The 26,222-nt window shown below is 34.9% G+C and overlaps 2 protein-coding genes across 3 annotated transcripts; one reads left to right on the top strand and one right to left on the bottom strand.

Moving 5' to 3' along the window:
• Positions 1–7,623: 7,623 nt before the first annotated feature.
• On the bottom strand, positions 7,624–21,817 carry LOC106099875 (sodium-coupled monocarboxylate transporter 1-like). The gene is made up of 13 exons (XM_013278556.1): positions 21,335–21,817; positions 19,023–19,228; positions 18,293–18,452; positions 15,296–15,361; positions 12,353–12,404; positions 12,046–12,113; positions 11,664–11,818; positions 11,317–11,457; positions 10,881–11,105; positions 10,345–10,526; positions 9,532–9,770; positions 8,991–9,266; positions 7,624–8,752 (listed from the first exon to the last, which is right to left on the bottom strand). The coding sequence occupies exons 2-13, from the start codon at positions 19,217–19,219 to the stop codon at positions 8,723–8,725; spliced, it is 1,791 nt and encodes a 596-aa protein (XP_013134010.1). The 5' UTR covers positions 19,220–19,228; positions 21,335–21,817; the 3' UTR covers positions 7,624–8,722.
• Positions 21,818–22,212: 395 nt separating this feature from the next.
• Positions 22,213–26,218, top strand: LOC106099912. Of its 2 annotated transcripts, XM_013278603.1 has the most exons (9): positions 22,213–22,388; positions 22,554–22,939; positions 23,011–23,221; positions 23,309–23,457; positions 23,560–23,751; positions 24,227–24,401; positions 24,810–25,024; positions 25,480–25,677; positions 26,067–26,218. In XM_013278603.1, exons 1-9 carry the CDS (start codon positions 22,283–22,285, stop codon positions 26,199–26,201), a joined length of 1,767 nt encoding a protein of 588 aa, XP_013134057.1. In that variant the 5' UTR covers positions 22,213–22,282; the 3' UTR covers positions 26,202–26,218. The 2 variants fall into 2 exon arrangements, with proteins under 2 accessions (XP_013134057.1, XP_013134058.1); XM_013278604.1 differs by lacking the exon at positions 23,309–23,457 and having other exon boundaries at positions 23,726–23,751.
• The last annotated feature ends 4 nt before the right edge of the window (positions 26,219–26,222 follow it).

Here is a 26,222-nt window from a genome sequence, read left to right as displayed (position 1 = left end):
AATTCGTTATCCATCAAAATTTCTCTTTCCCTTTACATACGCGATGCAGCAGCCTACATACGTAAGTTACGCGAACACGGATGTAAAGATACAATTTATGAGTATTTTTAATATTTTAATTTTCATTCCAAATCTGGTTTTATTTAACTAGTTCCCGTGCGGCTTCTTCTGCACTAAAATATTTTATTGTTTACATTTATCAAATTCTCAATTGCAAATGTCAAAGTACCAATTACTATGGCAATATTGCTTCTTGATGTTGGCAGCTCGTATCGTATGGTCTCTTTTTCAAATTAGGGTTTTTATCCAAAATATTTACCCCTTAAGTTTAATGGCGTGAAAATATATAGCCTAAAGCGTGACGACGTAAGTGTAAGGCTTTTCATTAAAAAAAAGGATTATTCAAAAATATGTAATTGCTAACATCTTAGACAACAAAGAAGTATGTGTTTACGCTTTATTATAATAGTATAGATGACATTAAGTTTACGTTTACAAAAAAATTGTTTAAAAATCAAACAGCGCTTTTTACTTTTTTATTTTATGCTATGTAACATTTAGAATATTATAATGATTGAGTAGAATCTTTAGGGATAATATCAGTGATAGATAAAACGGTATTTATAACAGAAGAGTGTCTCATCCAGTGAAGATATTCGGTGACCTTTTGACTTATTCAGGAGGCAGCAAAGACTCACTTCCAGCTGCGGTTAGGTGTAACTTAACGAACCCTCTCTGAATATTTAATATAGTTTCATTTAATGTGAGCTAGTTGCCAACTTCATGGATCGTCCGCCGTTTGTTTTGTTATTCTAAAATCTCTCCGTTTTTCATTAAAATTATACCAATCTTATTCGCTAAGTTACATTATTAAATTTTAGAAAATCTCTGTAACTAGACAAACGACCAAAAAAATAAATAAAAAAGACGAAAAGACATATTGTCCAATTTGAATTGATTATTTAGCTGATAAGGATAGGATGATAAAATGTGAATGACCAATCTCTTTATCTTATAATTTGGAGACATGTACCTAACTACCTTTTTATAATTTAAGTAGGTTTATACCGATTTATTGAATATAAATGTATAAACTCTCTTCGCAAATACTTGATAATAGACTCTATACTATATCTCTAAATTTCATATTATCTCAAAGAATATTCCAACCTTGCAAGCTTCACCGACTTGAGCCATTAAAAACAAAATTAATTTGTAAAGTAAATGTCTCCGAATTACCTCTTTACCTGCGTACTAAAATCAAGAGCGGAATTAATTCCATTACCAATACAAACAGCCACCTCGCCGCCGCTCGCCGGCAAGCAGCCGCTCCTCAAACTAAGCACTCGGTTCCCTACTTCGCAAATTAGATTTCGCATAAAGCCTATTTTAATTTGCGTCGTTGCTAAACATTGCGAGCTCTTTAATGTTTAAGCGGGCGCGCAACTCCCGCTATTGACACGGCGCGGGCCTCGGCCCGGTGACATTCGTCTGCCGGCGAGCAAATATGTTCTACGGTGCGACCCAACGCCGCTCGTCGCCCGTCACCCGCCGCCCGCCATCGCCCGCGATAATAAGCTTACCGGGAGCTAAGGCTCTACCTCCCAGCAGAGACTTGCAATATTATTAAATTCTTTTGTTGTCCGCACAGACGGAATGCGCGGATATTTCCATACCGTCCGGCAACGGGATAAGCGCGAATACCTCCGACCTACATACACTATCTTTGAACCCAACCGCGCACACATCACTGTGTAACGTTATTTCAAAATTTTTCCCCTCCTCGGTCAACTTTACTCCGCGAAATCCCGGAGTTATTCCGACAATTTAATACGCAAAGTTAAAATATAAGTAGCAGGTGCTCACACGCCGCTCCGAGCTCTGTATTTCGTGAGGCAATCATAAAGCTGTATAATTTAAAAGGCGAAAATCCGGAGTCCCCGCCGGATTTAGGAGTCTAAGCGCGCCTCATTTCGCGAACATTACTCTCTGTACAACAATAAAACTCATTAATTCAGCCGTGCGGTCTCGTTTTATAAATGTTTCATGTATTAATAAAATTAACAAAGCGCCGGCGGAGCGCGGGAGGGCTATTTCTCGACAAAGCGTCGGAGCAAAACACAATGGAATCTAAAATAAATACGACGACTTTAGCAAACAGTGCGCACAAAGAGTCCACCTGGCGAGCGGCGGACTGCGCGCCGCGGTCTCCGCGCTGTTGGAAATTAAGTAGCCAAAGTGGACTTGGTCTAATGCCCGAAGGCGTTCCTGTGAACGTTTGCACCCATTCCATTTCCTTGCAAAGTCAATTTGTCTGACAACTTTATAGGGAAATTCAATGAAGCGATTTGAATTAGCTGCTTGACTTCATTTACATTTTAAGCATTTAAAACATTCGAAAAAAATTATTTCACATACTAACTACATTAAGACGAGTGCAGTTCTAGAGCTAACATTATCATCACCATAATCCTATTGCGTGTCGTTCTCTCGAAAGCTTATAGTTTTTGTGCGGCGAGTGGGATTGCCACCCTCGGCGTAGATCGCTATCATTGTCCGGCGTTTAGCGGCGGTCGACCGCTGCTTATCGGACAAATTACACCGTTTTACTGAACACTCGAAAACTGCACCATGTAGACGTTTTCATCGCATCTAAACTGCCGACCCCTACTATTTTGACTTTTTTCTCTGTTATTTTCTGTAAAATGTGAAGTAACGTAATAGTGTCGTTAATAATATTTACATACATATATTACTCTGGTGATTTATTTAATTTTGAATATCTATACATAATTTTTAAACCAGAACCCAGCTGTCATATAAACAAGGAAAAGTTCAATTTCAATAGGCACAATTTTTTGACGGAAAATATCGTCACAAGAATTTGAGCATTTAATATTAATAGAGTTATAATTTATTAAAAATGCGATGAAATCCTTCAAAACTCTTTAATTATTCTTTACTTGGGTATATTTCCATCAGCATCGTAGTAGGGGCTGCAAGCTTACCGGTCTCCAATTCTGTTCGTAGGACGGGCGGCAGGCGGTGGATTTTATTGCCATTCGTATTGTCGGCCAGAGATTTAGTTTGACATGTCGGATATTCGTTTGTTGACTCTTGGTTGGTTTTTTCACAGCCTTTTCTTTTTATCGCAGCTCCCTAGAACCCCACGTAAGGACTTAATAATGCTTTAAGCTCTTAACGGGAAAAGCTCGTGGCTTTTTATGCGAATGCTAAATCATTGTTTTTTACTATTGGAGATAAACTTTTGTTAACGTAACTATTTGAGAATGTTTTAATTTTTTTTTAAGATATTATGCAATAGATAGTAAATACAAAAGAAAGTAATAATTGACAGTCCTAGAATAAATTAACTTTTAACTACATATAGAAAAAGAATATCAGAATTAAAAAACATAAATTCTCCAGCCTACGTGTTCCGGTATTCACATAATTGCCTCCTAAAAATTGCAGGCGCTAAATGCCATTCTGTTGCAGTGAAATTTTTCTTTGTGTCGCAAATACGAAGGTACATATATTAAAGTAAAACGCATCAGGTAACACATTAACGGTGTTTCCTCGAAAGCCTTTGTCTGCACTCCACGAATTACGGGGAAAGGCGAAAATTTAAATACCCGCCGGGACTGTTTTACATGTAAGAGATGCATTTTGCATGTAATGTGGCGATTAAATGAGGCGACAGTGTTTGCAGCGCCATCTACCGACAAGTGCGGAAAGAATTATTAGTAATGAATCTTGGTTTCTTTGTTTTATTATGCGCTTTTGCTTTTGTACATTGAAATTAGATATTCAAACTTAAAGAAATATAGTTTTTAATAAGTTACATACATTTTCAGGTATACAGAAACTTTTTACCACTGTTGTTAGATTCAAATTAGTTAATTGTTTAAATTAAGCTATTAGATATTATAGCTAAGTCTGACTTGAATTAAAGCTTGCTTACTCGGAGTGCCAAATTTTTATATTACTCATAAACTATTTTAAAACAACGACAGAATATTTTTAATTTATAGCTTAATACTTGTAGCAAAATGACTGAAAAAACGGAAAAAAGTTCAACTACCCTCGCATCTCTTAACCGGCACTTAGCATCGCGATTGTGTATACGTTCGTTATACGACATTCGCCACAAAGGTGCAAAATGCAAGGGGTTGGAGGGATGGGAAACTCAATTAAAACAACGTCGTAGCGCTCGCCTCACATCACACGATTAGGCTAGCTCAGTGACTCGGCGCCTTGCTTAATATACAAACAAACCGCTACAAAGAACATTATGGTCGCATAAAATGACTTTAGCGAATTTCCACATTTACAAGTATCTAAATAATTATGTAGTATATTTTACACTACAATTATCGAGTTTCTGTTACTTATTTTCAGTTTTAAAAGTAATACTCAAGTTTATGTGCAGATACATAAGTATACATTTATAATTTAAAGAAAAACGTTTTCATCAGTATCATGAAAATAAAGTTTATCTTCACGTTGTTGGCTCGTGTCAATTTTTTTTTGTTGTGGGCGTAGACGTGCGACGATATCTGACCAATGACCGCCGCGGGGAGGACTCGCTTTGTCGGACTGAGATTAAGATGTTTCTGCGAAGGCGCTATTAGGCTTTTCTTAATTTGTTTTCCTTCGTTTTCATTTACAACTTATATACGAAAAAATATACCTATGTAGTTTTACCACTTATGTATCTATACATTACAATACAAATTATTGTTATCGTTGGATAGTTTTTTTGTATTTCTCCTTACAATGGTAATGGATGGAAATGTCTGAAAAACCAATAAAACCCAGTTAAGAAAAACTGAAAAATCGTAGTCCAATTACTTTAAAAAATTAATCATATTAGCTACAGAAAAGATTCTATTGTTTTCAAACAAATTAAAAACTATTGGATGTAGACGACTTTTATTCCAACACTAAAAAAACCCTATCCATTAAAATGTTTGTTCATAGAAAATGGTCTATCCCACTGATGTTTACGAATTAAAAAAAATAATTAAACTGCCAATAAAATTGTTACAAAACAACATCGAGCTTATTTTTCATGTCATGAATGAAACGAATAACGATTTGCATAAATAAGAACACTTAACCAGACTGTAACTTAATTATTTAATTTATAATACTCTTAAATTACCACTTAACAATAAAAAAAACATTCTGCAATGAAAAACAAATAAGTTTTATTCGTATTAGCATAAAGGCAAGACGGCTGGGCGCTTAAAATTTTATGCCTCAAGTCTCGACTAAGAAATGTTTGAGTGCCGCTATTTGAAACACCTTCAAGTCCCGATGGCGTAATTCATTTTCAACTTGGCTCATTAATTAATTGGGCGTCGCGGCGATGCCGATGGGCCGAGTGCTTTTTACGAGCACAATAAAATCCGCGCTGTTACCAGCGGGTGGTACAACAACCACTATTATGTCACAAATAACATTTCTCAGGGCAAATGATGACGGCATTAAAATGTTTTACAGTAAATAGTTTAGTTACTCGTAAGATTTTCAAAACAAACATTCGTACAACTGTTTTACTATCTGTTTTAACATACGCACATTAAAAGGCCCACTTTTTATTTCTCTTGGAAAAGGGAAGTGGATTAGACATAGGTGGGAAGGGGAATATCTCGCATTTGAAATTGCGTAAGTCTTTGGGTAGCGGTCGCTTACCTATTTCGAGTAATTCATGCAGCGGTTTGCTTGTTCTCATTTTATGACATAAAAAAATTATGAAGTTTCGAATGTATTTTCTTGTATTTATCACATTCTGCCAATGTTTTCCATATCTTAAATTATAATAATTCTCTTCTTCACAAAAGATTTTAACTTATTTGCAGTTAATCAGTTGTTGTGGATGACTACGGGTAGCGGTAAACGTTTTATAAACTGAAAATTGAGAAATGTAAAGCTCTGGTTCCGTTTCATTGAGAATAAAACAAAAGCAGGTCGTAAAATAGCGTTCCCTTAAAACGCATTTAATTTTTGGCTTTTGTACTTAACTAGACGTCTTAGATCAATTCAGTTTACGATCCTTTCTCCTTTCGCGAAGCTTCTCTACGCCGCAATCGGTTTACGACGGTTTTTGGCAGAAATTTACAATTTTACGACCTCAAAATAAGCCTGCAGATGGAAATTTATGTATTTATCTACGAATTCTTCGTTAACTACTTATAAAGAAGATAAAATCGTTCTATCCAACTGCAATTTTTAATCAAATTGTTGAGCTCGATTTGAAGTATCTTTCAATTTTCATTTTATAGCAACTGCTACCTTTACCCATCGCTTTAACGATTAAAATTATCCAATAAATATTAGTAATTCCTTCAAGGAAAGAAATCATTCTCCGTTGACAAAAAAAAATCACTTATTTTTTTGGGGAAAAAACAGCGTCAGAACAGGGTAGAATCTATCATAATCAAATACATTACAAAGTCTAGGATCTGGGAATGAAAAGAACCTAATCAGTAGAGCTTATAAGCCGTTTTCTTTCCTCACCTGTAACGAAGGCTGCAAGCCGCCGACTGGAGTCGTCCTCGCGTCATCACGAGGCGTACAAAGTCTCGTTTTGTGGGACTTTTAATAGCGGCGACGCGGGCCGAATTTAAATCACCCTTTCCTAGGGTTGTCAATGCTTTACTTTAGAGATTCATTAATACATTTTTTCAATTGATGGTCAAAACTGACACACGTGTAAATATGGTCTGCTTAGAAATACTGAATGTGTACAAAAAATAATGCTGCTCCGGATTATATTTTCGTTTTATTATTTATATGTTTTAAAGAAGTTCTGTCCACTTAGTTATTCAGTTTTTGATATTTTACTTCTATTTATAAAAATTCTTTCACAAATTAATAGTCAGTGGTGGGTCAGCGATCATATTCCGAAGTAAGCTTTTTTTAATAATAAAATTCACATTTACTCAATGTGTCGTTTGCCACCCCTACAATCGTGCAGTGACGATGCCAGTTGCCACCGGTAGCACCTGACTATTTACGTAATTCCGCTTGCCTTCGCAATTCAAAACTTTGCAAAAGTTGGATGCCACGAAATTGTTGCAAGTTGTACTAATGCTACGCCTTAATAATTTCTTTGCCTTCTATAATTTTATTTAAAGATTTGAGAGTTTAGCTGACTTTTTCTACTGCCAGAATATTATTACAAAATTGATATTGTAATGCTTGCGACCGCGTGTAATTAAAAAAAATAACTTAGCTTTTTAATAGTGATTTTTGAAATCGGTCCAGTAGTTTTTGAGTTATTTCAATGTATACAAAAATACAAATCTTTAAGTAGTATAGATAATTGATATAGCAATATGTTTGGCTACCGGTTTTTTTTAGCAATAAAACCATTCTATTATAGTCGTTAACTCCAGTAAGACAGTACAAGCGTACCAACTTACCTCTTTTTTCTTTTCCAAATAAAAAATTATGTTTCCTATTACCATGTTCGTTGCGAGTGGTAGAGGGGAGAAGGGGACAGTTGTCCCCTAGGGAATTCCAATTTAAGCACATCAATTCAAGTGAAAATAAAAAAACTGTATCTTAATATCTTATTTAATCACTTATTTACAATCGTAAAAAAATAACAAAGTAATTTTATAAGTATTCACAATATTAAGTACTGGCAAATACTGATTAAAGGTTATACATATAAACTTTATTTAACTAGTACTCCAAAACATTTAAAGTGTAGTAATATTTACATAATCGAAGTAACTGAATAAGTTATGCTTTTACTTATATTTTTGGAAAAAATCTTTACATTAAACAAATTACTTGGTCCTCGTAATTTCCAAATACGTATCGATAAATAACATTGTTAAGGGGCTGTCCCACCAAATTGTAAATTGTCAAAATAATCCAACATGTAAAATATGTTATAGAAATATCGGACTTTGGCGTGGCGCGGCATCATTTAAGCTATCTTAGCCTCTATCTGCCAGTGGTGGGACAGGACCTATATATCTAAACATGTCTAAACATTTGAATTCAGCTTTATTTTATTTAACATACATGATTTTATTTTCTATTCATAGTTTTAATTACATTTAATAATATACACAAAGAACTAATTGCGGTTTTCAATCATAACCACGTTTTAGCACCAGTTTTGCACTAAATATAACACTTTGGGCAACAAATGATTTATATTCGAGTTAAACACCAGGCAATAGCACTTATTTCTAACAAATGCTTGGATATACTACACTAAATAAATATATTTTAATTAATACGTTAAAAAAACGAATTATTTTGTAAATATAACGAAAGGTTATGAAGTTAGTACTTTAATATAACCTTAAAAATTTAATTTCGTATAAATCTTTTTCTAATTATTTTTTTTACTCACATGTCTCAAAATTGATGTTATATTTCTGTAATTTATAAAATAAAAGATTTTACAGGAACTTTATTATGTTACTAATATTTAGTAATAAATAAATGCACAATTGTGCATACTAACAATCATTATTCAAGAAATATGCGTTGAATAAATTCTTATTTATTAACATAGGTTAGGTTAAACTACAAACATAACTTATTAGATAAACTTAAATTTTAAAGACGACAATAACGTCTTCATATCCTAACAAATTAGTCATTAAGTTGTAATAAATGTTAAACAAATAATCTTACACTTTACCAGTACATGAACAATATGTACATTTGTACAAATATAACACAATCTTCACCTGCTCGACTCTCCGTTCATTTCAATCTGCAATTTAATTTTGCAAAATTACATAACATTGCTAAAAAAGTGTAAAAAGCTCAGAAGAAAAAGTTTATTTTATGCGCCTTATTTAAAATTCGAGCAAATATTATCCTAGACATCTATTGCTTAGATTATTATAAAATGTCACATAAGTGAATAACTCGATAGTATGAAGGTTCAATCATGATTTTTAATGTTTTTTTATTTTTATTTTAGAGCATTACGTGGAGTTATCGTTTACCTTATCAGGGGCTTGTCCCACTATGAGTGGCACATCAGGCGGGGTGTCGGCGGCCTTGCTGGCGAGGTTCCTGCGCGTGATGCCGGCGTTGTCGTGCGCCGCCGCCGGCAGCAGCCGCCACACTGCCGGCGTGAACAGCTCCGCGTCCAGCGGCACCGTGCGCCGCGCGTCCAGCAGCCACCCCACCGCGCTGCCCACGCACAGCGTCGTCGCCAGCCCCAGCGGCGCTATCCAGTGGTACGAGATGCGGAACAGCGGGAACACTTCCTCTGGGTCCTGCGATACAACTATGTCACAGTAGCTATATCTTACATAGAGTTACTTACACGCTGTAAGTTTAGTAAGTTACAGACAGAGCAAATTGTTGGATTGTTATCAGACAATTAACAATTTGGTGGGACAGGCGCTTATTCGTCTTCTTTGGTCGATTGCCCGTTTCTTTTCATTTTAAATACATTTTTCATATTGTGAATTAAAAACTGTCAATTTTTCTCTCAGCGATATCTTTATCGAAGTTGAGACTTGTTTTTAGATCACTCACCAGGTAGGAAGCGGGCGGGAAGGTAGAATTAGTGCAGTGCATGGTGTAGTTCATGGGCGGCTGGCGCAGGCCGCGCGCGGCGGCCGCCTGCGTGCCGAAGGAAACGGTGGCGGCGACCAGCGCGCCCGCCACCGCGCCCGCCAGCGCGCCGCGCGGCCCCACCCACCAGCACGCCATGCCCAGCGTGAACATGCCGCACGTCGAGCTCGCCGCGATCGCAGACAGCGCCGTCGCCACGCCTGACACACAACTTCCACAGTTACACAATCCTCGTCCTGCTAGCTTGTGAAATATTTGTTGATAATAGTACGGGACCTTCAATCAATTCTGTAAAGTATTAGTAGCCCTATTCTTTTCTTTCTTTTTTATCTTCTATTTTATTTTCGAATTATTGTATGTCTATTGTACTCTTGGTTGTAAATAAAATGATTTTCATTTAATATATATGTTTTCATAAACCTTTCTTCCTGCTAAACACCAATTTCAATTGCAACTTTCTCAGCGTAACAAACTTACTTTACTCAACTAGTCATTACGTAACATTGAACGTTCAGATTTCTTTATGACGAATTATGAAAACATAGAATGTTGTCTGTGACAGCCACGTATGTATTACGTAAAGCATAACGCAAGTCTCGACGCTTATGAGGTCATTGACTTTTTTCAAGCTAATTTTACCAAAGACAATTTTTGTATTACAGTCAAAAGTTGCTATGAAAGTAAGTATAGTATCTTCGCTATATTTTATACACTTTATAGGTTTTAAAAAATATATATGTAAACACTTTATAGGTTATAATAAGAATGTCTGACCGAGGACGCCGCCGAGCTTGGTGATGACGACGAGCATGAGGAGCGAGAGCAGTGCCAGCGTGGCGGTGACGGCGCGCGCCAGCAGCCCCTCCGCCAGCGGCCGCAGCCGCAGCCGCAGCCAGCCGTGCATTATGTCCTCCACCACCACCAGCGCGCACGCGTTCAGCACCGCCGACAGAGAACTGAAATAAATATCACAGTTTGCACATACATTTTTTTATATACAATAAAAGGTGGCGAACAAACGGCGGAAACACTAAGGTGATGAATGTCGCCCATGGATACCCGCAACACCAGAAGAATCACAAATGCGTTGCCTGCCTTTGAGTAAAAAATAGGCCCGCTTCTTGAAGAACCCTAAGTTGTACTGGTTTGGAAATACCACCGAGGACAGACCGTTCCATCGCCGATGATCGGTTACCTAAGAAAAGTATTAGAGTAGAGTTGATTATTATGAGAAATATCTACTACAATAAAGCTTATAGTACTGTTAAACGATAATATTATTCTCTTGCTATCAAAAAACTTCTACAAACCTCAAACCGGCTCCGAACACACCAGCTAAGAAGACTCCCGCAAGGCCCGGCAGGTGCTGGGCCATGGAGACGTAGGTGACGAAGGCGGGCAGCAGGCGGTCGTCGACGAGCGGGCGGCCGGCCGGCGCGCAGCTGCCCTGCACCCACGCGGTCCACGCCGCCAGCCCGCACCAAACGCACAGCGAGATCGCCAGGATCGCGCCCACGCAGAAGATCGCTAATGCACTGAAAACAGAAACAGGAAACAGTACACAAGACTGACCCCAATTGACACCTTCGACAACGCAAAATATCCTGACGATTAAAATTCCTGCAAATACTAATCACCTGTAGTTTGTACTCTTAGCATCGCATTTTTTCTTTTCCTTCACTAGCAACACTTTGTAATTATTTTACATCAATAAATAGAGATTGACTGAATAAATTAAATGCTCACGTGATAGCTTTTCTTTTGGTGGACAACGCTATGTAGCGCTGCACCATCGTCTGGTTGACGGAGTTGAAACAGGTCCAGTAGAGGAAGCCGCCCACCACGGAGCCCCAGCCCGTCTGCCGCACATACGGCGAAAAGTCCCAACTGCGAATATATTACTAGAAATAATAATCGCCAATCTTTTACTTAGTAAGACTAGACTACTTTTAATACGGATAAAAAAGACCTAACGTAGAATCAAGCATAATCAAGAAAAGTAGAGACTTGTGATGTCAATGGTCAAGATTCATTTCGGATCACTGCTTCACTCCATCTAGTTAGTTAATATGGACAAAGAATAATATGCTAACTTGGAGATGCTAAGTCTACCAGACTCCTCCGCGGTGTTGAGGATGGCGCGCACACCGCCCACCGCGATGGTGCCCGCCGCCGCCACCAGTATCACTCCAATAAACATGATGCCTGTCTGCACCGAGTCTGTCCATACCACCGCGCGCAGACCGCCCTGGTAACAACATTGTTCGTAGAAAACATAATACGCAGATCTAATGTTTAAATTACTTAGTAGATGACGGTATTCCTAAATATGTCTAAATTCGTCTAGTATTCATATTTAGCAACTTTAATGCGATGATAGTAAACTTATAAACTCGATAAGGCAGGGGAGATAAGCGGAAGGGACGAAGACGTAGGATAGAAAAACATAAATAAAAAAATTGAAATAATACTCACTAATACTGTGTAAAGACCACATATCGCTACCATAACGCCACCGACGGCGTATACATTAAACCCTGTCACTGAAAAAAAAAGAAAAAACGTAACAAAAACAAAATTAAAAATCACCTTCATATTTAGTGTGTAAAAATAACTTGATAGTACAACTACGAACTACAATTGGCTCTACTATAATAAAACAAGTCTATTTTTAAGTGCCCTCAAATGATGTCAATCAGCATCTATCAATCTTATAAAAAAAATAGTAGCCCGATCATAAATTTAGAGAAACAAAATATTAATAATTCGTTTATGTACTTACATTGATTAAATGCTAAAGCTGGAACATAGATGACCATAGGCAGAAATAATACCTGCAATAAACAATACTTATTGTAAAAAAAATGTTTTACGAAGCCTGTTAATGGAAAACAAATTAATAAATCGCTCCCGTATCTCCGTATAAAGTTGTTTCATTTTTTTAGATTTTCAAATAAGTAACTATAGCTATTCATTACAAAAATATTTAAAAAAAATATAGTACAAAATTGCCTCTTCCTAATCCTGTTATTACCAATTATTATAAACGCTCATTTAAGTATCCGACGGCACGGAGGCCGACGGATAACTTGGAATCTTGAACAACAATACTTTCCGAAATACCAGTGCTATGCCTAAAAGTTTCGTATTAAAAAGAAAACATTTTTCAGCCATCATTTTCTGTAAATGATAAAAGCATTATTCGCTTGTATTACTACTAAGGTCACAATTTTATAGAAACTATAACTTCTTGTCAACGCGTAACGCATTGTTTGATTCCTTGGATACTGAGATCCAATTTATGTGTTGACGATCATAACATTTTTAAATGGTCAATTGACCATTGTCCATTGTTGTGAACCCGCCACGTCGACCTGAGACAAAGTCCGGATTCGCGCACATCCTTGGCTCGTAATTGACACGTATAAATAGAATTACATACCGACATTTTGTAAAGTAAACAATCTAATTTACAGTTATCTTGTACAGATAGGACTTCGTATTAACACTGAGTAATATCATACTTCATACTAATATTATAAATGCGAAAGTTGAGATGATGTTTGTTAGAGTTTGTAGCCCAAACGACTGAACTGATTTCGATGAAATTTGGTACAGATGTAGAGGATAGTCTGAACGAATTCAGAGGCTACTCACTTTTGGTTTAATTCCACGCGGATGGAGTCGCGGGCGAAAGCTTGTAAGTAAATAAAGTCAACCAACTTTAGTAGCGAAAGAAACTGTTACACCGTATATTGTCAACTTAATTTAATGCTCTATACAAAGTTATCTCTGAAGTCTATAAATATATGCTATAATTCATTGATAAAGGCTTTACTTGGAATGTTTATTTAACTATCAAATACAACAAATCGATTCACGTCATGTATGACTCATACAAATTGAATTAAAATAAATATTCTCTCTGCAAGTCTAGCGATGTGCGTGCCAAGTCCCAAAACCGTTGATTGATTAAATTAAAAAATAAAGTAAAAAATGAAATCTAAAATACAAAAGTACTTTTATCAACTTTCTCAACGCATGCAGAGATAAATATTAAAAAAATTGACGTAAGATTAAAATGATTAATAATTTTTTTTCCCTCCGTTAGGACATAAACATTAAATTCTACTTAGGTTAGATACAGATATTGAATTCGAGACTGATGGTTGGAAATAACTATAAAATGTATGTAATAAGGATATATCGCAGTGTAAGTAGAGAAACGATATTTGTAAAGGAAGTTGTCCGGCGACGTTCAAAGTCCACGCGCGAGTCAGCGAACGACCTCTAATAGAATTGCAGATTGAGCACTTTCAAATTATTTAGAAGTAAGACATCATTTGCATTGTTAATAACGAAAATAACTAGTATCTTACGCTTTGTTGAGGTCAATATACATTTTTGGTACACTGACTTTTTAACCTTACCGTTAAGTTTTTATTGAAACAACTGAATTTCATTATTACAAAATATTTAGTCTCTATTTTCCTCTAAAAGAATGAAAGAGATAGCATATTTTACTGTACAAGTTGACAAAGACTACAAAATGGCATTAAATAATGACATTTGATAACGACATAGGTCAAGTGGTTTTTTCCATCAACAAAAAATGCACTTAAACTCAATTACCATGATTAAAACCTGTTTGAAAGTCATCAAGAATAAAATTAAAAATAAAATCAACTGTAATTTAATTAATATTGTTACTGTTTAAAGAAAAACCTCTACAAAAACATTTTAATAACCTATTAATTTTTTAATCCACAGCTAAACAAGACTTATTGTATTGACATACACATAAAAACTCTCAGAAAAACCTTTGTACCATACATAGATTAAAATAAAAACAGAACATGAAATACAAAAAACAATGAGAAAATTCCATGACTAAGATAAACGGTGATTAATAGGTTATTAGTATATACATGTTGAATTGCATCAAATAGCGTGTTAAAACAAAACTATTGTTGAACACTGATATTGTTTTACAGCCGAGCCCAATAACCGATCTCGAAACATTTTTGCTTATCCAAATTAATTCTGAAATGGTTTATAGATAAAATGGTTAACGGGTTTGCATAATGTAATCGTTCTCTATCGATAAGCGGTTACCGCACCGTTGCAAACCACAAGTCAAGTGCACGGACAGCAAATATTTGCAAACTGGATTCAATTTAGATCTTAACACATCAAGTTTAAAGGCGATTATCGTTTAAAAATAACCCAATGACATCAGCAACACTCTTCTGAGAGTTCGACCTTAATTGATTTGATTGTTCAATAAAGAGGCATCTTTTATAAATTCACTCAGTCATTTCATTTTATAAGAAACTAGGTATCGCCCGCGACCCCGTCTGCATGGAATAGAAAAACAAAAGTGAGTAGCCAATGTGTTCTTCCAGACTATCCTCTACATCTATACCCAATGTAATCGAAATTCGCTAAGCTATTTAGGCTACAAATTCTTACAAACATCCATCCATTCATCTAAATTTTTGCATTTAAAATATTAGTATGATTTATAACATTTTCTTTCAAGTGACTTGGTGCAGTAGATAAAAATCGTTATCGCTATGTGATAATCTTTATTTCTGTAAAATTACAGGAGACAGAGGCCCTATAGAAAAATCTTTCCCACGTTGCAGAAACCACAATTAAATGCAACAAACAGAATTATATTTAACATTTTAAAGTGTAAACTTTGCATTAAATTCGAACTCACCTCGTCCAATAAAAACAGAATGGATGCCACGGCGCGGACATGTCGATTGAACCGTAACTCCAAATACTGCGGAAAAAAAGAAAAGTTTACACAAACATTGCGAAAGAAATATACGATAGCATATTGTTGTTTTGCTATTTCTATTAAAAAAAACTGAGATATTAGTTGATAGATTAATTGATTTATTTTATTCATCATCATATATTAGGCTCCGAAAGTTGATGATATACACATGTGAGTAGTATTCCATTCCTTCTTTAATTCTTTATATATTTGTTCAATTTCTAACATAATTGTTCTTTTCTCTTGACCTTGTGGAGTTTTATTTTTAATTTAAGCAGATTTACTATGGTTGAATTAACATTCTGACAAAAGTCTTGTCATATTTCTCTAACAGACACAATAGGTCACGTTTCTTGTCACGAGTAAGAACGCGTGAGATTGGAAATTACAAATTTAATGCATGAACAATTTTTATTCAACTAACATTCGTTTATAAGTACACACTTACTCGTGTAATGTACACTAAAATTTTAGTGCACAACATAAAATCATTTCGCGATAAAGGCAAAATAATAGAACTTACATACATATCTAAATATTATTTCACTAGCTGTTCCCCTACGGCTTCATCCGTATGAAATTATGAAAATTTTATTTTATCGTTTACATTTCAATTGCAAACGTCAAAATACCAATTACCTTACTATGGCAATTTTGCTTTCTTGATGTTGGCAGCAACTTATGGTCTCTTTCCCACATTAGGGTTTTTATCCAAAATATTTAGTCCCTAAGTTTAATGGCGTGAAAATTTATAGCCTAAAGCATGACGTACGATAAAGAAGTGTGTGTTTACGCTTTATTATAATAGTATAGATATAGATAATAGATTAAGTACATCAAAATGCAAATAAAAATCCATTCACAATTACTTAAAAGATACGGACACAAAACTAATAAGATTTTATTAATTGTAACTGATAATTACTTTTTTATTTAGTTAATCGATAACAGAGAGCAAACAGCTGCCAAAAAGATTCTTTGCCAAAATGTGGCGCCATTTCATTGAGGCGAAATATTAACATTGTATGTTACAAACCCTATTAAGTGCATTACGCTTAAAATAATGACTTTTCTATTATCATCTTTCCCGTAAAGTACCGTCAAAGAGATTAAACGTAACATTTACAAGAGGTTATGGAATCAAATCTGTAACAGTCAGCTTCTCTGTTATAGTGCTACCGAGGCTATGTTAAACAAACATAAAGATGCTGTTTGTGGGTTATTCGCTCGAGCCGCTTGATAAGATTTTCATTGTTACAAGCTTAGCACCAATCGTCGCGGGCCATAAAACTCAAGGTAGTTAATTCATAACGATTTATAATTCAACTGCATACAGCCCAAAGTTTAATGTCCTCAATGGAAGATTTTAAAACTGTTTCCATTTTCACCACACTTAAGATTTATATTTCTGGTCTTTGTGATACTACTGCATTTTAAAGAGATTCTGTATTACCTTAAATGCATTAAAATTTATTTAAAATAACCTTAAAACCATCCATAGAAATTATAGTTTATGATCGAATCTTAATAAAAAAAATAACTTTAAATTAAAAACAGTTCGAGAGACATCTTAAATTATAGGTAACATTAGTATCTATAATTTTTTAGAGACTACACAAATAAGTTTGTGGGGATGTAATATTTAAATATCATTCGGTACAAAGTCCAGAACGCTGACAAGCTGAGACTTGATAGATTGCCGCTCTGATAATATCTACACACGGATCTCTTCACTTGAGATAACTGTACGAGTCGACCAACATGGCCGATTTTATCGATACGATAGCCTTGTCCAAACCCTACATAGTAACAATAATTTCATATTACGTTAGATTATTTTGAAGTTCTATTCCAATCTGCTCTAACCCAAACGGAGAGTCTGTAAGGTATCTGCTTTTCCATGCATCTTTATTTTCAGTCATATTTAAATTCTTTTCTCAATAATTTCTCGTTTAACGCTTATCTGTTTATTCTCAATTCCAAGTTTAATTCCAAATATCACATATGACTAAATAGCGTTCTATTCGTCAAAAAGTATGGCATTATTTTTCACAACGATCTTACTAATAGACGGAGGGATTCATTTAGATGATATGGCATAATTGATTACTAATAAAAAATATTTATTTTAACTGTAAATCTGCTTAAATGTAACATAAACATCGGAACGGTAAGAAAAGAATATTAAAGAAAAATGGTATAGTATAATTTACCTTAGTTGACTCATTTTTTTATGCGAGATGATTCTTTTATCGATTACGGTAATCAGATCCTATCCGTTATCTGATTTCGGATTTCGGATACGATATTTGAATACTGATAACGAGTTGGCGCTAAGTTTATTCAAAGGACATATTTCTCTATATGAATATTTGGATACATTTTAATGATAAATCTTAAGGTTATTAAGCCACGAGGCTTACTACGAGAAATCACGAGATTTATTCAAATCAATTTAAAATATTTCAGATGCGCAAAAACGTGTTTGAATAATAAGGAAACAAGACCAATGTCTACATGAATAATGTCAATGTAAATAATTACATAAGATGCTCTACGTTCACGTCTGAATAACATTTTTTAATCGAAACCATAATTTTCCTTATATTATAGTAACTTGTGAATATATTGAACATTTATTAATTTAAAATATAACTGCAGACTTGTCTTCTATTTATGAGAATTTCAAAATTGATTTCTTTATAATTAGATAACCCAAACATATCCCTAGTTTTAGACTCTACTTATCTTTTTTAAATGGACATTCAAATTGCAAATATATTACAAGTATACTGTAATTGTAAAACTCTACACAAAAAAGCGAATTTAGATAATTTTTGAAAATTATTTATCAAGGTACAAATCTTACTTCATGTCATCGCCTTTTCGTACATTCTATTATAGCTAATTAGCACTAGTTAGAGCTGTACTCACCTCGTATGATGATGATAGCCTTAACGTGCAGAACACTGGCAGGTATACAGTCGCTACCACCACACAGCTGAGCGTCACTCCCACGATCACCAGCCAGTACTGGCTGCCGTAGTTGTAGATCTCCGCGGGTGTTCCCAATATCGTCACTCCCGACACGTAACTGATGATTTAAACAATATTATTAGACCCTAGATTTCATAATTATGTTTATTATTTATTAGGACATACCGGCCACAGCATATATATGTCAAACTAGCTTTCGCCCGCAACTCCGTCCGCGTGAAGTTAAAAAAAAAAGTGAATAGCCTATGTGTTCTTCCAGACTATTCTCTACATCCTGTACATCTATGCCGAATTTCATTGAAATCTATTCAGCCGTTTAGGCAACAAATTCTAACAAACATCCATCCATCCATCCAAGCTAATATCCATTTATTATAATTAACGTTTTACATATGCATGCCAATAAAAAGCATGTACAGATTACATCAGAAACATTCATAATATTACTTATGGTAAATATTTACTAAATTAAACAATTTATTCTTAAATGTTGTCAAACTATCATAGAATACATTGAAAATCAACTGAGTCCTTTGATAATTTTTTTTATTTAATTATTGTCGTAACTAACTAGTAACTAGTAGTAACTAGCCAGGAACATTTAGTCTGGAATAAAGTAATCATTTGCATTATATGCTTACTCAAATACTCAAAAAGTTCAAATTACCTAGCTATAAGCGACATAGCAACAGGGAATGTTGACATCGCTCGTCCGCCGAGCAAGTAATCTCTTATATCGACTACAGCTTTAGTCCGGGAGCCTACAGCGCTGTACCAGAGCCCGCCGGCACAGGACGCCACGCATAGGAACCCGAACGCCACGAAATCCCCCACCTCGAAACCTCCTTCCGTCATTGTAAACATGATGGTATTCTGGAACAAAAAGAACGACATTTAAACGAGGTTTATGCTAAGCGCCATCTGCACCTCAAGCCCGGTGAATCTGTAAATGCCTCTTCAAGGCAAACAGTGGCCATTCAGGCAAAAAAAAAACTATTTTATACAATGCCATCTAAAAGTGGTTACTCATAAGCAAACTAGCTTCGCTTTAATACATTTTACTTTCCTGTTTATGTTATTTTAGATTGTAATTACACTGGTAAAATGAAATATAAATAAGTTTGTGTAAATCATCTATTTTTTTTATTTCAGTTACACTAAGAACGCTGCGCAAGATATGAGATAACGACAGGACGTAATCCTTCGCAGAGAGCACACAGCGCAAGCTTTCCTCTATTCTTGAATCTAATTTACACAATCATGATATCTAAACACGAATCGTAGCATTTGAAACTTATAAGCAAAGCATTGTCCGTTCCTTTTAATTTCTAAAAGACTCCGTTGCGATATGAAGTGTAATTGCAAGTTTTGTTAGTTACAAATATAATAAATATGCTACCTATATTGGTTCGTTTGAGTCACAAGTTATTGTATATCCTCTACCTATTTACAGTAAGGATAGAAAATAGTCCTATAAAGACAATGAATATTCCACGTAGGAAAATTTCTTTTTATTGCATGTACATTGATCATTTTAATTGGTATTACATATACTTGAATACCGTTTAGTATTGAACATTATTTTACAGTATTCTAGGATTAAACACGTAATAAGACGAATTCTCAAACACGTTCATATGAAGTATATACTTCATCAAAGAGAAATTGAAAGACATTTTTAGACGTCAATCATGTATGATTGTTGATATCTCATTACGTTTAGGAACATAAAATAGCAAATATTTCTTAATTAAAATTAATTAATACAGATTTGCTTTTGCCCGTGAATCAGTCCGCGTGGAATTAAAAAAAAAACAAAAGTAACTAGCCTATGTGTTCTTCCAGACTATCCTCTACATCTATAACAAATATCATTGAAATCCGTTCAGCCGTTTAGGCTATAAACTCTAACAAACATCCATCTAAATTTTCGCATTCATAATATTAGTATGATAATTGCGATCTTTTACCCAACGACAGCAGAGTAACCTCCCGTAGTCTAAAAGGCGGAACCCATTTTGGAATAGGCCTTCCGTAATGTCTTCCAAAGAAAGCGGTCAAAGAACAAAGATGATGATGATAGAGGTCATGTTTATTTTTTCATTATCAATTACCTTTTAAGGTTACATTGAAATGTCTGTACTTCCGTATAAATAATATTAATCTCAGAAAAAAGCCCTTAACCTTCGTTAGGTTACTACGATAGTACGCGATATCTTATAAATCGGAAGTCAAGATACATTTCCTGAAATCCATGCAAAGATAGACTTTTAATTTTTTTTTAAAATGTCCGGTTTCTGAACATTCATTTTTCATCACGAACTCATTTGTATAACTTATGTTGAATTATGATCTATTCAAAATAATAAATGCATATTGAAAAATTATTTCGGTATACGGGACAACATTTCATTATAAAGTAAAGCAAATAGTCAAAAATAACAGCACCTTTTTTTACTTTTCTTCCTGGACTTGGTCTTATTGGAGTTGATTTTTTATTAATTTAAAGAAATGTGACCTTGAAAGTTCAATGTGTCATGACATATCGTTTGTCTTTATTTTCCCAAGAAGAATGAGAGGGATAACAACATTTTTAAAGTGCTTAGACAGTGGAAACGTACACTTTTTATATGTCAACTTTTAATTTTATAATTGCTTGCATACAAACAATATCCCTACCCTACTCAACTTTTGCTTCAGATTTTTTTTAGATTAAGGTGGACAAGAACTAAAACTTGTTTATATTAAAACAAATTAAAGCGCACAAACACTAAATAGTACAAATGTCAAGTTACAATGTCGTGTCATACAATAGGCTGTCAGAGATTAAAAACATTTTACGGAACAGTAATCTTAAAAACCTGTTGTCGTCCTTGGCATTATTTGACAATTTTTATTTTTCAATATTTAGACGTGAATTTCTGTCTGACTGTTTTTGACAATACAGCGACGAGTATTGCTAGTAAAATATAAAAATACCTTCAACTGAATATTCCTGGTGTAAAACTTTTAAATATCACGATAAAAAAATTCACGTATATGGTCTTTGCCATTCACAGAAAGGCCATAGTGTCGTTTAACAATCAACAAGTTTCGCACGGTCTTACTTTCACTTGAAATTCCTTCATATATTTATTGAACAACAAAACTATACGCATATTCTATTGCACTTTATTTGAAGTTCGAATTTCCCGCACATTACGTCACATGAAATGTCAAAGTCACATCACAGAAAACACAGAGCGCTCGCCACATGTTGCTCCAAAAAAATGCAGTTTTTAAATATAAACACACGCGCAGCAAATCAATCGCGGCATTACGGACATGTAACAGCGTAGAGAGTGAAGCAAATGAATGAAATATATGACGTTCATATAGCAAAGTAGCAAAGTAAGTCTGGTTTTATAATGTACGCAACGCACACATAAACAACATACGTCAATCGCGATCGCGAAATACACCAAACCAAACTATGCAATACATTCCATACATTCTCATATCATAGCACTGACCAAGAAAATATCGATACAGCGCCATCTAGTAAGTGTACGACACAACTAAACCGCAACTGTTTTATCGACCGAGATCGCAATATTGTATCAAATGATTCTCTTTTCAATTAAAGATGTTGCCCGAAAAGTTCAAGTATGTTCTATCGCAACGAAACTTATTTCTAACACCTGTTATTAACTATTAACTGAATAAAATTCTTCCTTTAGTTACTTTTAATATAATTGAACCAGTGTGTAACACTATAATTGTTTCTAAATTTAGTTTTTTACTATGAATACTGTCTTGCTACTATTGCAAGCGAGCCAAAGGTTTAATATCTCATTTTACATAACATCATTGTCAAAAAAGGCACTTGACGTTCGTAATTGAAATAAATATATTTTGTATTTCATTTACATCTACATTTATTTAAATATGCCACCAAAAGCCAAAGAAATAGCTCGGAAAGTGGTAGTACCAGTGAACAGACCAGATATAAGCGACGCTAGTTTGAATTTTGTTCCAGGAGATGCTGTTGAAGGTACATACAAATATTTTGTAATTCTTACAAATATATTGTAAAAGAAAGGCAAACAAAACTAAATGGTTAATTGTAAAGTTTAAGATACAAGAGATACGTTATTATTAAAATTGAAGTATTTAAATTTGTTATTTTTTTATTTGTTCTTTTTAATGCCCTGTTCAGGTTATCAAGAAAGGATAGAAACTGGCGTCGACTGGACTATTCAACAAGAAGCAGCTCGATATTGCAAACATCGCTACCACGGAGAAGTCCCGGAAGTTCTATTTTCGCAAGCATTACATCAGAAAATTAGTAAAAGCGTCTTAGGTGGTTTTCTTGACAAACATTCAAACATAAGCCTTCAAAATCAATGGGAAATCATATTACCCACTGCGGTTTGGGATAATGAAAAATTTGCTAATGAAGAAAGTAAAATATGTTGGCAAAACGACAATTGCATCACCGATGACTTGATAAATTTAATTAAAAACGCTGTTTCTTACGACGATAGAAAGATTTTGGAACATGATTTTAAGAACGTCAATATTTTGAGAGTAAACGATTGTAAAGTACGAACAGAAACAATACCTATTTGTGTACGACATTCTTAACGTATTTACTAACATAGTTTGTGTTTTAGATGACCAAATTAGATAAAGGGTTAACCGGATTTCGAAGACTGGTCCGTCTTAATTTATGTGGAAATTTCCTGAGTGACATCGACGCCGGGTTTATGCCACGTGGACTGAGAGCGCTCGAAATGCAAAGTAATTTTATTAAGTCTGTAGAAGTCCTTGCAGCGGGTTTACCATCCGGTTTGTTGTATTTAGGATTGGGAAAAAATGTTATAGGTAAAGTGAATGACCAATTATTTTTTAAAAATACCATAATGCTAAAGTTTTTACATATTTTTTAATTCAAATACAAATTCTCGTCAGATGGTGTTGAAGGCATTAGTAAATTACCCGACAGCATCACAGTATTAGATTTAAGTGACAACGACATCTGTGATTTGGAAGCTACATTAAATGCTATGTCAACGTTGCCGAATCTTGTTTCGCTACAGCTCGCTGGAAATCCATGCGCAGTACGTTGTAGTTATTGCTGTTTGATAGATGGCGCTGTATGGTATCCTTTTGCAATATCAACGTTACATGTTTAATTTTTTTAACGTTAAAAAAACATTAAGGTATGCGCAGGATATGCACGCTTCACTTTGTCAAAGTTACCCAGACTGCAGTGGTTGGATATGCGAGAAGTTCTTCCCACGGATCGGCCAGACGAACATTCTGAAATACATCCGGATGACTTACGCTCCACATATTTCAACTTTACTATATTCCGAATAATTTCAGCCCCTCAACCACCAAAAGGGGATAAGGTTAGTATTAACAATATAGTTCTTATAGTGAGTAAAAATATTCCTGTCAAAATTTTGGACGCAGATTTAGGGTCTGTTATATATCAAATGTGGGTCCTTCAAATAATAAACACTTTTAATATTAAAAGTACAAATTTTCTGGTAAAAGATTACGTTAAATGCTTTGTTACAAGCACGTACAAAACTAAGCTGGTTACTTTTTACGGTTATCTATATCTACATATTCCTATACTTCTATACTAATATTATAAAGAGGAAAAATTTGGATTTTTGGATTTTTATATGTATTCAAAAAACTTAAAAACTACTAGGCCGATTTAAAAAATTCTTTGACCATTAAAAAGCTACTTTATCGCTGAGTAGGCAAAATTTCTGAATTACACGCGGACGAAGTCGGGAGCAATAGCTACTTTTTAAAAACGTTGACGATAGGGCAAAGAGACTGTTATTTATCATTTACTTACAATTTCTGTAGGGTGCCATAATGACCTTCCACGTTGAACTAGAGCTCCCGTTGTTGGACGCGGCGAGACGAAACTTTTTAATGTTTCGCAACAATGAGTCATTGATAGAAATGTTACCGCCGCCGGAGGACGACTTGTGGGAGCCGAGCAAAATAGGCTCTATGGTCAAAAGTAAATCCGTCTTAGGTAAAATATACGTTCCTTAGATTTACAAAGAAAACCATATTCATTTCAAGGAACACACAATCAACATCATAACTAACGCCCATTACCCAGAGGAGCAAGTACATGTTACAGATTTCCGCTACCCGTATCTATCTCACCTTACACACAATCACTTCTGTATGAATTACTGTTTGTAACAGGAACAGAGGACATATAAATAAAATCTAAACGACAACCGTTATTAGATAAACGAGGCCAAGTTTGGACTAAAGGAAACGTATAGTTGTTCTAATTCTTTTTTTATTTCAAATATCAATCCTATATTTTTGATACTCAGAAATCCTCAGTTATCCTTAATATAAATGAGAAATATCCAGTGAGGTATGACTAATAGTTCGAATGTGGTAGTTACGATTATCTCGTCCACAGAGGGTGAAGCATCATCTCGCGGGTCTCACATCTTCCACTTGACAGCTGTGGATTCCCGTGAGATCCGTCACTACACTGTCTTCGAGAGCAATAGAGTGCCGTGGAACAAGATTATGAATTTCCAAGAACCAGCTGTGCGGATATTCTGTCCCAATTTATTTGGCTTGAGGGACACATTCCGAACCGTTGTCACTTTGCGACTCGTGTATACAGTGGTAAGGTATTTGTACTATGAAAATATTTAAATTAGTTTTCATGAGAATAAAAAGATTTCTTCTTATGTATTTATTGGGCCTAGATTAGTATTTATAGAAAATAATAAGTAAAAAAATTGACCTTGACTTGTGCGTAATGCAGTAGAATCTCGATAACTCAAACCTCGGTAACTTAAAAACTATAACTTCAAAAAATAATAACATAGACCCTTGATAACTTAAAACCTCTTTAACTTAAAATATTTTGTGTTTCCCTTGGACTTTAACTTATTCTACTGTAAATGAGCTTACAACTTGGCTATTAATAAAAGTATATTTATAAGTGCTAATATATCACGAATGAACACAATGTACAACAATTAATGCGCATTATAAATCAAAAGTAATGAAGTAATTGTTGTGTTAAAGTCATTGATAAAGCTTGTGACTTAATTAATATCCATCGTACCGTTCAGAGCATCCCTATAAAGCAAGGCAAAGCCGATAAGAAGAGCGTTCACACGATGAAAGCCGGGCCGCAGGAACAAAGAGCCACGATAGCGACTATAAAGTGCGCCCTCAACCGGCCCGACTGGACGCAAGCCTCGCAGGACTACCACTGGGACGACACGCTTGATGATGACGCTATATATTACGGCGATGGAGATCTCTCTGTAAGAAACTTTAAAAATTTGCCAATCTAGACTTGCAAAAATAAACTAGATCTTTTCTCCAAATTTACCTATTAGGCAAAACGATACATGCACTTGTCTTTTAATGAAACAAAGGTAGTACATCTTATTTATAACTAATATTATAAATACAAAAGTTTCGATAGATGGATGGATGGATGTTTGTTAGAGTTTCTAGCATAAACGGCTAAACGAATCTCGTTGAAATTTGGCATAGATGTTGAAGATATCTTGGAAGAACACGTAGGTTACTCACTGTCTTTTCTTAATTCCACGCTTACGGAGTCGCAGGCGAAAGCTAGTAAATTATGTTTCTATCATATGTTCAGAATATTACATAGCTTAAGTTGCAATATTTACTTTTCTTGCAGAGTTTGCAGTACAGTCAAGCCGCTACAAAAGTTGTGAAAGGAAAAACGGACACTGATCAAGGATCCGCAAGGCAGCAACTACCGGAAAATATGACTTGTCATTTTGGATTTGGCATCGATACTCTACGTTATTAAACTATACGGAATTTATAAAAA

Source organism: Papilio polytes, unplaced genomic scaffold (assembly GCF_000836215.1).
Source record: "Papilio polytes unplaced genomic scaffold, Ppol_1.0 DF824102.1, whole genome shotgun sequence".
Lineage (NCBI taxonomy): Eukaryota > Metazoa > Arthropoda > Insecta > Lepidoptera > Papilionidae > Papilio > Papilio polytes.
Note: the sequence above shows the minus strand (reverse complement) of the source record. Positions and strands in the feature narration are given on the sequence as shown.